This window comes from Poecilia formosa, unplaced genomic scaffold, assembly GCF_000485575.1.
Source record: "Poecilia formosa unplaced genomic scaffold, Poecilia_formosa-5.1.2 Scaffold26, whole genome shotgun sequence".
In the NCBI taxonomy this organism is placed as follows: Eukaryota; Metazoa; Chordata; class Actinopteri; order Cyprinodontiformes; family Poeciliidae; genus Poecilia; species Poecilia formosa.
Genome location: NW_006799965.1, coordinates 3,214,151 through 3,229,841, shown reverse-complemented (window position 1 = coordinate 3,229,841; position 15,691 = coordinate 3,214,151). Strand labels below are relative to the sequence as shown.

Below are 15,691 nucleotides of genomic sequence, written 5' to 3'. Positions count from 1 at the left end.
CTGTGGGATTTTATTGCACTATATATATATATATAAATTCTGTGGGATTTTATTGCACTTTCTGCAATCTATTGCCTTATCTAAAGGAGGCAAATAAGTAAATGTCAGGATAAACTTACTAGGCCTGGTGAACTTTATGTCAGGTTAATCTCATTTGAATTGAGCAGACAAAATGTCACGTTAGAGGTGGAAAAAGTTTGGAAATGATTTCTGATGGTTTATGTTCAATTTTAACAGGGATGTGTGTATAGATCCCCTCTACACTCTCAAGTCTCGGTGCATGAAAAAGGTTTATGTGCCGGGGTATTACCTGGTGTAGCTGGAGGGGCTGCTGTACGAGTAACTGATGGAGCTTGATGTAAAATCGTCCGACCTACAGGAAAAGAACAAAAATGTTCCATCATCCAAGCAACATTGGTTAACATCTTTATATGACTGCGTCAACAAATCAACAAATAATTGGCCTTACCCATTCAGTGGGTCCCTGAGATTGAGCAAAGACTCACTTGCGTCGACATACTCCTTCACATACACAAAAGGCCTAAAAAGCAGGAAGTAACTTAATGTGGGTGCAAATTCTAACTTCAAGTTAAGCTTCCACTCTGGAGAGATGCTCACTTTTTGCTTTCCGGTTCTGGTGTTGGGACCCGTTGCTCTTCCGCCACCACGGCTGGCCTGCAGACGGAGAGCACAGACATTCGTGTCATCTTTTACTCACAGATGACAGGAGCGTGAAGGGTTATGGGACCCGTCATATGACGGGGTCCTTCACCTTTTTTTTTTCTCACTACTGCCTGTTAATGACAGTCATTCATTGGGCTCAGATTTGACAGAATGACGACTCCAATGCATGTCGCCAATCCGACACGTGGTACCCTGATAATTAGAGGGAGGGAGCCAAATGAGGGCAGGCCGAAAGGCAACGGGAATGCCGCTCTGATTGTAGAACGTCAGAAATAGAGCTGATAGATCTGTTGAAACAGGACTTGCAGGTCCGTGTCTGAGTAAAGTGTTCAGGATCTGCGTTCCCACAGGGATTTAGCGCAAATCAATTTAGCTTAAACAGCTGTGTTACCATAATCAATGGAAGTAGGAGAACACAAGCAGGAGTCTTAAATAGACCACAGTGCCAGCAAAATTCATAGTCCTTGAACTTCGTCACATTTTGTCATAATGCAACCCCAAACCTTAGTGGGATATTTGTGTGGAATATAGGGTGTAGCTGTTAAAGGGAGGTAAAATGCAGGTGAAAACAACATGCATTTTTACAAAAAAATACAAAACTTTATCAAGTTGTAGATAAAACTTGAAATATGTGTAATTCCTTTGTTGTGGGAATGTCTACCAGCCATTCACGTCTGGAGACTGACGTTCTTCATCGAGTGAGACAGGATGAAGAGCTTCTGTCAACAGATATGTCCAAGATTTGATTGTGGTTCTCAGTTAGATTAAGGTCTGAACATTTTAACAACCCTGTCAGCAGTACGGAACAACAAAATGCAGCATGTTCAGTGTTTAGCATGATGTTTTATTATTGAATTGAAGCATTATCCTCGACTTGTCTGCTGTGTTACTTGGTTGTCATGACGCCGTTTGCTCATCGATGTTCTCTAAATAACTAATGAGGCTTTAACAGCACAACTGCGCCTATCTGTACTAATATAAAATAATGAAAATGATGCACTCAGCTAAGATTATCTCTGATGGGAATTGATTGCTCTGGATTGGGGCAAAAATAAAGCTGAATAAAACAACAACAAAAAATACCGTTCTTCCTCCTTTACTTCCTCCTCATCGCCATCTTCCGTCCCAGTGGAGATGGTATAAACAGTGGGGGTTGTCCATTTATCCCAAGGGGAGTCATTCTCAGTGGACCTGGGGCACAAACAAGCATGCAACGGTAACATGAGCGGATGGCATATTCACACTTTAACGTTTATTAAAAAGCAGAGTTGCTGGAGGCTGGACATGTTTGCAACGGCTCTGAGGGGAAGGTAGTAACAAATATCTGACCTATTTCCATCAGCATCAGTGCCCAATAACTTCCACCTCAGAGAGTAAACGCTGGAAAAACCCAGCTCCTCCACCGCGGCGAAAGGAAACGAGGTTACGGGGATAAAAGGAGCCAATGTGCACCTGGAGCTCTTAATAAAGCGACAACTTACTTTCTCTCAAACATGATCACCGTCTGCTGATCTCCAGCCTTGTCCTCTGTCTCGGTTTCTTGGCTGAGAGGGGGAGACAGACAGACATTGAAAGGCTTTTAGCTGGTAATGGACACAGATCAAAGGGGAGGCTAAATGAAGAATAGCGGAGCGTGCGCTGCATGCAAAAAAAAAAAAACACAACAAAAAAACGTGTGTTCACCTCTCCACTGTGCTTGCCTCATGAGGGATTTCCCATGTGGTGTTCCAGGAACCCTGAGAGCTGGAGAAAATACTGAATATTAAAAATATTATACTTGGGCATGAATGTGCTGTGGTGTACGCCCTTGTACTGCAGCTGTGGCTCACTTATGCAAAATTCTACCCTCAATTTACTCTTTGTTGTCATAAAGTTGTTTGTTCATCAGTCTTCTTAAAGTAACATCTGAGGCTTTAACTGAACAGGTGTAGCTATACTAAGATGAAATTACAAAAATGATGCAGTGTGAATTATTAGTTTACACCTAATTGAAATGAATTACGCTGGATTTTATTTGGGGTCGGCAGAGTAAAATGGGGGAAAAATACAGCTGGATGCAAAGCACATGTTCCAGATTTTTATTTGTCAGGAATTTCCAAAACTATGTATGAGTTTGCCACAAAGTTATGGGGTACTTTGTGTGGGTCTACCTACCACATGAAATTTCAATAATTTGTGGTCGTAATATAACAACAACAAAAAAGATCAAGTTAAACAAGTACATTTGCAAGTCACTGCAGCTAAATTCAGATCTTTGATTCAATTTGTATTCCTTAACTTGATTACCTAACATATTAGGTAATCAGGCCTGCATGCAGCATCACATGCTAAGAATTTAGAGAGAAATAAAAGACACAAAGCTCCAAAGAAGATAAGATAAACATCCGGTGAAAGCACTCTTTCATTATGACGTTTGACACTAATAAGGTCATAAACTGACTGATCTCCCTGGAAAGTGAGTAAAAAAAAACATATCAAACTTTTATCATCAGCCACAGCTGTCAGTAAGTGTGGACATAATTCAGCGAGGATGAAATCTGTAGGTTTTATAAGGCGATGATGAAGCAGATTTCTGTCTGTTTTCACTGTTTGGATACATGAAGAAACTTTGCTTTGCTTTCAGGTGTGATTTAGGGTTCAGTGATCGACACACATTGAATTTTGAGACACCGCTTCAAAACGAGGCTTTAATGTGTACTTTCTTATTTCAGTCTAAGTAAACATACCTTTCTTCGTCTTTCTCCTCATCCTTTTCTTCCTCAGACTCGTCTTCCGCTTCTACTTTCTGATCTTCCTCCTCATCCTCTTCTACTTTCCCCTCATCCTCCTCTTCCTCTTCTACCTTCTCCTCCTCCTCATCCTCCTCTTCTACTTTCTCCTCCTTCTCATTCTTTTCTTCCTCTTGTACTTTGTCCTCCTCCTCATTCTCCTCCTCATTCTTCTCTTCCTCTTCTACTTTCTCCTCCTTCTCATTCTCTTCTTCCTCTTGTACTTTGTCCTCCTCCTCCTCATTCTCCTTCTCATTCTCTTCTTCCTCTTGTACTTTGTCCTCCTCATTCTCCTTCTCTTCTTCCTCTTCTACTTTCTCCTCCTCATTCTCTTCTTCCTCTTCTACTTTGTCCTCCTCATTCTCCTCTTCCTCATCTGCTTTGCCCTCCTCCTCCTCATCATCATTCTCTTCTTCCTCTTCTGCTTTGTTCCCCTCATCCTCCTCTTCTACTTTTTCCTCTTCGAGAAAGTAGTGGTGGAGTTGTTTCTCCACCACAATAGGCACGTCTTCCTCCATTTTGTATGTAGGCTCGTATTGTATTGGAGAAAACTTATAGACGACTTGTTCAACTCCAATTGGCATCCTGGAAGTAGGAGAACACAAACGAGGATGTAAAAGTATCATGAGTCGATGGTATATTCACTCTGTACATTTATAAAAAAGCAGAGCAGAGTTACTGGACCTCTTTGTCACAGCTATGAAGGGAATGTAGTAATAAATAAAATATTTGACGTATTTTCATCATCACCTATGCCCAATAACTTCCAACTCAGAGAGTAAATCATAAAAAAAGAAGAAAAAAAATGTAATATAAACAAGGTTAAAGGGGAAAAAATTAGTCAATGTGCAACTGAAGTTCTTTAAAAAGCGTCTACTTACGGTTTTGGAATGTTGGGAGCCACGAGTTCAGGTAGTTCTATTGCCATACTGAAAACAGGAAAGAGACACACGCTGAAAGATTTTTTGGATGGTATTGAACACAGAACAGTGGAGCAAGTGTCTTTGCATCAGAAAGTTTCAGAAGCAGAACATTTAGAGAATTGGTGATATAAACAAAACCGGATGACAGTGAATGGAGAGCAAGTGCTGGTGGCTTCTCCCACTGCTCCGCATTTACACCTAGAGTCAGAACCTGGGCATGAAATGGCATCAAACCCATCTTACAACTTTTATCAAAAAAAAAAAAAAAAATATATATATATATATATATATATATATATATATATATATATATTTGTGTTTTGTTTTGAAAGTATAGTGTGAGACGGATAATCTGTGGAAAAAGTCAAGCTCCTCTGTTTTCTCCCAGTAAATTCTTTCTCCACCACACTGAGCAGCACATACACAAGGTTGATTGGCAGTGCTAAGACACTCCTCGTGATTCAGATCCATTGCGTTTTTTACTGGGAATGGTGTATTTCTGCAGATAACAACAGTAGAAGTGGGGAAAGATGAAGGAGCTTGATTTTTTTTTGTAAAAGAAATATTTTTACTAATGTTAGATAGATGAAGCTATAAAGGGATAGTTCAGAATTGCTCATGTTCTGTTGTAAGGATGTACACAATTACTATTATTGTAGGTGTAGTACCTTTCTGAGTGTTTTTTTTTAAATATAAATTAAGATTATTTGGTCAATAAGAATAAAGGCTGTATCACTCTGAAAGGCACCAAGACTTCAACCATCTCAAAACAAGTCCAACAAACAATACTTGATCAAGCTCTAAACCATCAGAACGTTTGAAGTGGGGATAACAGGCGTTGGAGGTAGGAAGTAATGATCTTCCTGTGTGAAAAAATGTATAGAGAATAAAAAGCATTACTGGATGTTTAAGCCAACTTCAAACTTGGAAATGTTGACTTCTGATTTAACAGGCCACATCCAATTAAGTCTCAAGTTTTAAGTATGCAGCGTCAATTAAAGAGGATGTTTTTGTTCTACTTTGTGAGTGTGCGTGCATGCATGCGTGCATGTGTGTGTGTGTGTTTCAAGATGGCGATGCTCAAAAAAAATAAATTTTAGACTGGGACGCGTGTTAAAATATTTCACAATCAGTGCGTTAGATCAGATCGTGGAGCTAAATGTCTGTTCCTCTCCTCTTCTGTCGTTCGACCGCAAACATATTACAAGGTCGTGAACCTTTTGGCATCGTTGTGTTGTTACTGCTCACGCAACACACAAATCTACAGAAAACAATAAAGAGAGAAGGCAAAACTACACAAATGGAATAATAAGTGCATATTGGTCATGTCCTCTATATTAAAATAAATTGAGTTATTGATTATTTATTACAGAGCTGCAGGTGAAGCTTAAACTTTTAATAATAGGTTAAAAAAATAGATTATTTCCTTTGTGTTAATGCTATAATCTGCTGACTAAATTGGACGTTATCACTGACACAATGTTGTGAAGGGAACAGCAGATAGACATGAAGAGTTAATTGAATAAAAACAATCCATCAGAGTACAGGACAGCCAAAGCTGAAGTCTTCAAACGTTAATCTTCGTGCTTTTACTGGTCCAAAACCGACAGATAATTCAAGCCGAAAGTTAAAAAGAAAAGTGCCAAACAGAAGTAATAAATAACTAAATTGATCATTTACATGCAATCGGGCTCTTTTGGTCTTGGACTTTCCATCGTCTCCTCTGTTGTTGCCGAACTGAAAGACAAAGTGTAAAACAGACCAGGGTCACCACTGCTAATGGAGCACATTAACGGCGGAAGCCGTGGTGAACATACTGCATGTGCAGCGCTTCCAGAGTGATTGGTGCCAATTGTGAGTAACGACGATTACATTAGGAGCAGCGGGCGTAGCAAAGAAGAAGACGTTGTGAGGAGGCAACATGATAGCGTCAGAGCAACGAGCCGAGGTTAGAGGAGGAGAAAGAGGGAGGGATTTGGAAAATCTTTCCTGTACCTGTTGATGAAAACATCAGCGGAGGGCTCAAACAGGTCAGGGGGGCTGCGATGGGAGGAAAGTGGCTCATAATCAGAAGCTGCTGCATTATGCATGCCGAGATGCTATCTGGCTGGCTGGAAGACAGTCGCAGCGCCAAACCAATATGATTACCTGTTATGGGATGCAGTCCCTATCGGATTTGGATCAAACGGATCAGCCGAGCTGAAAAACAATTTCACACTGATTTCACTCTCAATTGTTCAGCACGGCCCTGTCGGGTGTCGGAGGAATTCTGATCACATTGACTCGTAATGGAAAGATTCAATGCAGTTTGAATGGCAAACAGGAACAGAGAGCGGACGCAGCGCCGAATTCAATCGGAATCAGAATCAGGGGTGTCTTTGCCAAACGGAAGTGCTACCTTCAAATTTATACTACTACTAATGTGAGAAACCGAGATATTTTTCACTAAGTGTTCTGGTATACTGTCTTGTATAAATATTCAGTAAACATCTGCATTTCTGTCATTTTCCAACAGCAAACAGCTGCAATGTATTATGTTGACATTGTATGTCGTACACTAAAACTATACCTATATATGATTTTTTTTTCACATATATTTTATGTGAAAAATCTGAAAAGTGTGGCGTGCATTTGTGTTCATTATCCTCTGATTTAATACTTTGTAGAATAAAATTTCTACCACCTTTACAGATGTAGAAATTTTTTTTTTACCAAATGTTTTTGCCAAATAGCTCCTTTTTTCCAGATTTGATTGACTGTCTGTGTTCCTTCTGAAGTAACGTATCCCCACAGCATGATACTGCCTAAAGAAAATCTCACTTGAGCTAAGTTGCTCCTGAAGGCGGGTAGTTGCCCCGGACAATATTTAGGAGTGCTAGGCTAAAGGAGGCTAATGATTTTATCTTATGCTCCACTTTGTGTTTGTCTATCACATCAATTTCTGATGAATTAAGTAAAGTTCAAGGGGTGAACAAAATTGTTCTCTCGGCTTGATAATGGGAAGACAGAAAGACAGAGAAGAATGAATGGCATGATGGGAACAAAAACACAGGGCAAGTAAAGGTTACTGTTGCTGCTCTCATACACTATTTACAGTGTTACTCCATTAGGAAAGCTTGAAATCCACTGAACTATTTAACAAGCATGGAGTCTGTCTGAATATGTTTTTCCTTTCTTCTCCTCTCCATGAGCGCTCTTTGTCAGGAATAACCACAGCTTTGGTCGTTACAGTGTTGTGACTGCGGGGCCAACGCTGCAGACAGAGTCGGTATAAATCATTGCGTCGCATATCGTGCTTCTTCGAGGGAGCGGCTCTGCACAGATAGATAATTGTTTAAGAGCAGCCTGTCATCTCCTGCTACCTTTGTGTTTCCACGGCTGTCTCATCCGTCTGCTTCTCCTCCTCCTCCTGCTGCTGCACGCTGAGGATGGTGGAAAGACAAAAACAAAAGCAGAAATACTAATCAGCGCGGCGCGCTCTTTTCTATTTCCAGACGCAGACGTGCAGATAAAAACGAAGGCTTTTAAAGTTTCAAAGTCGTTTCATTCAGGAATCGGAGGCTGTTTGGTGCTGCCGCGGAGCAGTGGATTAAAACTTCGGGTTTGTGATAAAAATGAATCTCATAAATCAGGGTGGCTTGTCTCCTTTGTCTGCGGTATAATAAAAAGAAACTACTGACACAAGAGGAGGGCAAAGATGGGAAGCGTGAGCTGTCACATCGGGCTCTTCTCACCCTGCATGGCTCTGTGTTCGCTATAATGACACGGAGCCACGAGATTCAGGGTGTCAGATGTCTGTGCAGGACTGGACTCACCAGGCAGGCATTGCACAGAAAAGTAAAAAGTGGGGAAGAGTTTTAGAACTTCATCGAGGTGAGTTAAGGTGATGCTTTGCTAGCTGCTAACAAAGCAACTACAGATTTACAACCGAGGAGGGACTAATTCTTCAAATGAGTCCGGATTAGCAGTTTGAGGGGATAAAGAGCCTTTTTCATGTACCCGCCAAGTCCAGTGAGTAGATCCTGACTCCAGCGTCCCGGGCTGGATGGAACAGGCTCCGCTGGTTCTTCTGGACTGCAGAAGCAGAAAGCAAGAAGTTGATGAACAAAGAGGGGCTTAGGGATTTCAGATTGGGGGGGTGTTTAAAGCTCATACAGGCAACTTGAGACAGATGAGAGACTTTATATGAGGTCCAACAGTGCCACCTTATGGATAACATTCAAAAATTCTTCTTAATTGCAAAATGAGAAAGAATTTTATTTTATTATTTTTTTTTTTTAACGAACCCATCACTGAAACCCAGGAGATCGCCTGTTATTGGTTCGCCATCTCTGGGAGCTGTATCTGGCTCCTGTTCAACACTGCAGTGAGGAAGAGACAGAAAAAAAAACAGAAAAAAAAAAACAGATCAGAGTGTTATTAAAGCACCTGGTTTGGCAAGAAAGCCCAGAAACATCTCTTTCTTAAATATGTTTGTACTGCGTTTAATCAAATGTAATTTAGGACACTAGTCGTGTCTCATGTTTAAGTCACCAAAAATGGAGACGTGTGTTCTGTAAATTACTGTGAAGTGAACACAGTGGAAATCAGAATGCATTTGTGTTCCTGCCAGCCACGCTACGGCACAAGTGAGGCGGTTACTGATTTTGTTTACCTGTCCTCTGGGGTGGGACTGTCCACCGGGCCTCCTTCTTCCTCTGCCAGCTCTTGCTTGTCGTTCTCAGCGCTGCAAGGGAAAAAAAAAAACAAAACAAAACAAAAAAAAACTCACGATCAAATAGTGTGGTGTTGGAGGCCTTTGGGCAACGATGTTAAACTGAGAGGGTCTTGCTTTCGTAATGTTTTTCAGTAAATACCTGCTAGGGTTTGTGTCCAAAGAAATGAGGGTGTTGGACAAGGCAGCGATTGTGTCAGTACTGGAGCTGTGAATGTAGAAACATGAGGAAATAGATGAAATGTGGGCTCATTCCCATTCAAAACTGTTAAAGAATGAGGCAAACACAAACTTGAAATCACATCAAGCGCAGTAGATGTGATTGCAATAATGACAACAGTAATAAGAAAAGGACAAATTTTGGATATGTTTTTTTATGCACTTGATATGTTAATACTAAAAAGAAAATGATCACAATTAGACGTTTCTCTACTTTTCCAGCTAATGCATGAGATGCTGAGACAATCACATTTAGTTCTGAGAACGGGGGTTCAGAACTGAAGACCACTTTGGGCTGAAGAGATTAACTACTGAGCTCAGCTAAGGAATAAAGAAAGAAAGGGAAGGGTTTTCTTTCTTCTTTTTTTTTTTTCTTGCCAGGTCAACAAAAGTTTATGTTTTTTCTGCAAAAAGTTTAACGTAAAAGTGTGGGCTTCCCTTATAGTCTGCAACCAGAAACTTGGACCTTAAATAACTTAAATAAAATGGGTCTTGCTAAGGTTTGTGTCATCACACTCATTTGGATAAGGAGGCAGATTTTTCAACATTTTATGTTTACCAGCCAACAGTTTCGCCTTATTTAAGGTCGTCGGTAAACACAAAACACGAAACGAGACTCACGCTGACTGCGGTTTGGGTGCAGGAGCAGAGGCAGCAGATGTGGGAGGAACAGCAGGGGACGGTTCCGCCGCGCTGTTGACATCATCAAAAATCTCCACCCTGCGTGCGTACATACACACAGAGAGAAGCGTAAATAGTAAAATGTAGAAATTTGAGAACAAGCTTTGTTTCTTTCTGGCTCCAGAACCAAACACAATATGAAGAAACTCGAACCTTTTAGCCATAAATGAAGGACCGCTGGTGGCCAAAGAAGTGTCAGGCTGTGTATCTTTAGTCCTGAAAGATTTTAGAAACAAACACTTAGAGTAAATAAGATTTCCACAAAGCAGATTGGGATGGATTGGAGACATAACCACTTCCAGAATCAGGTTAAAGTTCATTACGCCCATTAGAGACATGACCTAAATGATACGTACTCGTACAGCTTAGCAGCAGACAAAACATAGGACCGTTTTTTGGCTGCTTTTGTCTTCATAACATGAAGGGCGGCCTCCGTCCTGCACAGTAAGACGATGTGATATTTACTCAGAATGTTTTGGGTTTTTTTATTGTTTTTTCTGGGCACATGGCTTCTCGGCGGGAGCGCAGTCTCACCGTCTCTCCTGCTCCTCTAAGCTGAGCTGGCCCTCGGGGTTCTCTGAAGTGTTCCTCACAATGTGAGGGGCTCTGCGGAGCAGAAGCACAAACACACACCGCGTGAAAAACACAACATTCTCAGCGAGGCGCAAGCAATTACCTGGGAGTCTTATTCGTACACTTACATCCTCTTGTAGGTCTCTGAAGGCTTTTTAGTGAATGTTTTTGTTGTGCTGTGAAAAAAAATGAATAATAATAATAATAATAATCCTCTTGTAGGTCTCTGAAGGCTTTTTAGTGAATGTTTTTGTTGTGCTGTGAAAAAAAATGAATAATAATAATAATAATTTACATGCAGAAATGTGGTTTTTAGATCTCACTGTGCAATTAAACCTGCTGTTTTTAAAGGGAAGATGCTTTTACCTTGTGCCATTAGATGATGGAGTTGAAGCAGGCTTTTCTAGTTTAGTAAAAACACCCCTGAAGGCAAAAGAAACAAAGAATGTTATTAGCATTATTTTTCAGCATCCCCACATTAATACAGTTGCATTAAATTATTACTACAAACAAATATTTGAAGGTAAATGCGTGTACAAGTACTGTACAGTACAAATGGACTGCGTTTGTAATAAAACAGTGGGCCTCCACCAACTTGGAGTCTGATACCTCAACCACTCTTCCTCCAGACTCTGGGACTTTGAATTCCAATAAAAATAGAAAACCTAATTTAAAAGAGGACACTTTAAGTCCTCTTTCACCCTCAGCTCATCTAAGGTACGTCTGAAGATTTTAGTTTAGGATTTTCTTAATTTAAGAAATCTAGTGCTTGTAGTCTGTAACCTGGACCTTTTTTTTCTACCACATGTTTTCCCTCCATTCAACTTTCCATTCATTTAATTAGTTTCTTCAGCAGTGACCTCTTGTGACCTGCTCCAACAACTGTGTGTACCATGACATTTCTCCTCTGTTCTTTTTAAATTAGTTTTAAGTAATGAATCCGTATGAGATACATTGTTTTCAATTATTCAACTAAAATAAGCAACATTTTCAATTGTATTCTCATGTCTTGAGTCTGCTTTTGATTAAGATTAAAAAAAATAGGTCTGATTTAATTTTTGACCCTTTTTTTTTGTTTTCTTTAAGAAATGGATCAGAGTGAGTGTCTCTCCTACCTGATCAGGTATCCTTGTGTTGCTGGTTTGCTGAAAATCAAGATGGGGATTTGGTAAAAAAATAAATAAAAGTTAACATTTTTAAAGTAAACCTGCACCTTTATTCTAAATACAGTTCTACCTCTCAGTGTCAGACTTTACTGGTGGCGGTGTGGCTTTTACTGGCGAGGAAACTGGGCTCGTCTCAATGGGAGCTCCGTTCAAACGCCTGGCTCTGACTTCTGCCAACCTGCACAGATTGCACAGAGAATTTTAGTTGTGTCTCTTCGAGTGACTGGGCAGCTGATGAGATGGACGGGGACTCTCTGAAGACGCGCGCTTTACCATGGCATTTCCTCCTCCTGAGTTTCAGCCTGAGGTTCATCTCGGCGCTGCAGCCAGCTGCCGTCTCCCCTCAGCTTTGTTCGTACTGTGGTGGTGCGAAGCACAGCTGCTCGGTCTCCCTCTGGGATGCAAACAGGAGCGCGCGAAAACGTGAGTTGAGCCACGCATTGCAGGGTGCGTTTTTGTTGTTACACTTTGAAAGCGGTGCGCTTATGAACGTGAGATAAACGAGGTTAATTAGAAAAGCAATTTCTAAACACTAAAACTTGTTATAAGTGTAAACCTAAGTTCCAAAAGTAAATGAATCTGTTTAATTCTACTAAGGGATCTTAAGCAGTAGTTTGAATTTAGCAGATTTTGAAAACAATTCAAAATGGGAATGACAAGAGAGCATTCAGGTTTCCTTAAGTAAATGTTTGTTGATAGACTCGAAGGATTCACATATATCTTGCTACCAAGGACAGAAAGGAGGGTGGCAAGAGAGGTAACAAAACAAATCTTCAAAGCACCCTATATTAGAGAAGTGCTGCAAAGAGTTTGGCTTTATATACAATTTTACTAATAAGCTGCTTATTAGTCCGAATTGTGACTCGAAAAATAAATGCATCAGCTAATATGGCTGCCACGCACAGAAAATATTAAAGTTTCAGAAAACTATTTTTCAGCACTTTTCACAGTTTGGGTCTCATTAAAATAGTGGCACAAATAAAAATAAAACTAATTATCTTATTGTGAATATGTTAGTTTAGTGCTTGATCACATAAAATAGAGTGAGACGGAATATTCTTACCTTGTATTTCTAGTTTTGGTTAGTGCAACAATTGGCAAGTCCCAACAAGCAATGAGACCACACTCAGGTCAGGGGTGACTACATTCCCAGATTCAAGCTCCAATTTCCAAAATGCATTAGACATATATTGAGGGCAATATATCACCGCTTTGCTTCCATAATTATGTTGTTAATCATTCCTAGTTTGCCATTTTCTTTAACTGTCCAATCAAAATAGGGCCCTTTTTCCAGGAAATGGTTTATAAAAGACAAATGACACAACAGAAGGGTTTAAACAAAGTTATATGTTGGATTTCCACCACTGTCCTTTTCAGCTTGACCCACCCTTACAATTATCCCATCATAGAGTGCCATTTTGACATAGATGGAAGTTGAAGTGGTAAGATTACCTTTAAGTTTAAATGTTTCAAGTTTACATTTCAAATAAAGGGTTACAAGATTAGCAATTTAAAAAAAAATAGCTTTTTCTTTTGTTCTGAAAATGTATGGCCTTAATAACTGTTGTTTTTGAAAAGTTTGGTGTTTTTCAGCATGATAAAATGGTTATCATTGAAAAGCTGTAAAGTAAATAACAATGTGTGCTACTTTCTGGTGTAAAATGGACAACTGCAAGAGAAGCAGCTCACTAAGAAAAGGAAGCAGTGGAAGAGAAAATGGGAATTCAGCCAAAATGTGACTACGGGTGATGACTTAATGAGCAATTAATATATTAAACCTATTAACACTTTGTGTCAATTTATTGATTCTCAAACTGCATTCATGTTCATGAAAGTCCATAAACTGTAGGCTCTTTAAACCTTTAGGGACAAGTGAAGGCTGTAGCCCTCATATTACTTTACGGTGTACACGAAGTCTTAATATGCTAAATCATAACAGCTCAGTACAGAGGGGCGATAACATCAGCTATTATTGAAGGAAGTACATGTATCATAATTAGATCACATTAATTAGTCTTCTCACCGCTTGACATGTTTCTTCTGGTGGGATCTCGGCGCTTTCCCCTACAGGCAACCTGAAAAATACATCAGTAAGAAACCTCACGAAGAGAAAGTGTGTGATCAGCAAACGGCTCGTTATCTTAGAATTAGCATATTTTGAAATGGTTGTTCCTATGGTATGTCCCCTCCCCAAAAGGCTGTCAGGAATTCCTCATTCTCATCCTTCAAGCATGCAGGTCATCCTGTCTTGCCACATTTCAAGAGAAATGTGGCAGGATTGCCCACATAAGAATTGAAACACACAAATAACCGTCTCCTTACATCAGCAGCTCGGAGTAACGTCTCATTTTAGTAAAGATGGATCAAGGTTGCTTATTTCAAAATTAGTCGATCCCACAATTTATTAAGGATCAGAAAGAAAAAAAAAAGGTTGCTCTGAGGTCAAATTCCTTGGGTATTATTACAAAAAACAAAAAAACACAGTTCAGTGACTGTTTCCTTATCTCGAAGCAGGCCACAGTTTATGCAAAACTGAGAAGGGGGGTATGGGGGTGAATTTTCAAAAATGGGAATGCAAATATTAACAGCTAAAACGCCTGAGGATTTTAATTTAGCCCTTCCAGAGCAACATCCCTCAGATAAATGTATCCGAGGGATGTTGTCCTGAATAAAAAGTGACTCTAAATGGAGAAAGGATTTTTATCCTGGCAGTACACACACACACACACACACACACACACACACACACAATAAATCATTAATGAAACACAGCAGCTTTTAAAGGAAAGCGCTAAAGATGAGAGTCAACTGAGCTGACATGTAAAAAATAAAATAAGTGGGCAAACAGTGATAATCATCAGTGTAACCAGGCAAACATTCCCACTAGGTGACGAATCCAACCTTCTGATGAAAAAAAAAAAAAAAAAAGTTAAGATTATCTGTTAAATAACGTTATAGACAAGCCAGATAGTTCACAGTGAGAGTGCATACCTGTTCAACCCTGATATCCAACAGGCCTCTCTTCACACAGCTGAGTGTGGCCGAAGAGAGCAGAAGAAGAAAAAGTCTTTCGTCCCTGACAGGTGTCTCAGAAAACTAGCAAACAGGTACAGGCGTGAGCTCCAACAAGCCCAGCCAGTCGAGGAAGGTAGATGTGGGGGGTGGAGCAGCGCGTGTGCGAGCGTGCATCCGTGTGTGCGCGCGCGTGCGTGCGTGCGTGCGTGTGTGTGTGTGTGTGTGTGTGTGTGTGTGTGTGTGTGTGGTAGAGGTTGCTAAGAACTGATTTTCTTTGTTTACCACATCTGTGCTTTCGTTCTAGAAAGTCAGCAAGCATGTACCTGTCGCGCAGGTGGATGAAGATGATGATGATGATGATGATGATGATGATGATGATGATGATGATGATTATGATGATGAACGGGTCTTCATCGTGAGCAAGAGGAGGATGAGGACAAGGTGCAGAGCGTGGCACAAGTAAATGAGGCGGGTGGCAGCCGCGTCTCCTGTGGGGAATGCTCGTGTCACGCTCAGTGGGCAGGAAAAGCCGGGAAGCAAACACACATCATTAAAACAGAATCAAGAACAGCGCGAAGAGCTGAGCCGAGAAAACAAAACAAAAAAACATTAAGACTTGATTTATGGTGACATCTTCTGTAACATCTCGAACCCCTGTTTTATATTTAAAACACAAGCCTTTAAGGTTTTTTTTTGTTGTTTTTTTTTGGCATTTTTTTCTGGGATTGTAAAGGTCAGGCTTTGATAGTGGGCCACAGAGCGTTTTGTAAACAGACTGTTTACTCGGACCGACTGACTGACTGAGTTGATGTTTGTTTAAGAGAAAGGCAAAAGAAAAATGAGTTCACGTTTTCTGCAAATGTCATGCAGTTTCTTCAGCAGATGAAAACAGCCGCAGCATGAAAATCAGCAAAATCCCCGCCAGTGAGCGGCCAAGATAAACAGTAT

The 15,691-nt window shown here is 40.3% G+C and overlaps 1 protein-coding gene across 1 annotated transcript in view; it reads right to left on the bottom strand.

Moving 5' to 3' along the window:
* Positions 1-14,932, bottom strand: part of znf185 (zinc finger protein 185 with LIM domain) — a 17,694-nt gene extending 2,762 nt beyond the window's left edge. Inside the window, exons 1-28 of the mRNA XM_016669556.1 lie at positions 14,720-14,932; positions 13,752-13,803; positions 12,002-12,122; positions 11,799-11,906; positions 11,678-11,707; positions 10,929-10,985; positions 10,691-10,738; positions 10,524-10,595; positions 10,346-10,426; positions 10,143-10,205; positions 9,930-10,028; positions 9,232-9,297; positions 9,030-9,101; positions 8,662-8,736; positions 8,375-8,449; positions 7,738-7,803; positions 6,524-6,574; positions 6,371-6,415; positions 6,056-6,112; positions 4,334-4,381; positions 3,860-4,037; positions 3,411-3,535; positions 2,368-2,427; positions 2,166-2,228; positions 1,768-1,875; positions 619-675; positions 470-541; positions 311-373 (exon numbers count right to left, since the gene is read on the bottom strand). Coding sequence (XP_016525042.1) covers positions 311-373; positions 470-541; positions 619-675; positions 1,768-1,875; positions 2,166-2,228; positions 2,368-2,427; positions 3,411-3,535; positions 3,860-4,037; positions 4,334-4,381; positions 6,056-6,112; positions 6,371-6,415; positions 6,524-6,574; positions 7,738-7,803; positions 8,375-8,449; positions 8,662-8,736; positions 9,030-9,101; positions 9,232-9,297; positions 9,930-10,028; positions 10,143-10,205; positions 10,346-10,426; positions 10,524-10,595; positions 10,691-10,738; positions 10,929-10,985; positions 11,678-11,707; positions 11,799-11,906; positions 12,002-12,122; positions 13,752-13,761 — 1,970 coding nt within the window. The 5' untranslated portion in view covers positions 13,762-13,803; positions 14,720-14,932. The remainder of the gene's footprint in view (positions 1-310; positions 374-469; positions 542-618; positions 676-1,767; positions 1,876-2,165; positions 2,229-2,367; positions 2,428-3,410; positions 3,536-3,859; positions 4,038-4,333; positions 4,382-6,055; positions 6,113-6,370; positions 6,416-6,523; positions 6,575-7,737; positions 7,804-8,374; positions 8,450-8,661; positions 8,737-9,029; positions 9,102-9,231; positions 9,298-9,929; positions 10,029-10,142; positions 10,206-10,345; positions 10,427-10,523; positions 10,596-10,690; positions 10,739-10,928; positions 10,986-11,677; positions 11,708-11,798; positions 11,907-12,001; positions 12,123-13,751; positions 13,804-14,719) is intronic.
* Between the last annotated feature and the right edge of the window lie 759 nt (positions 14,933-15,691).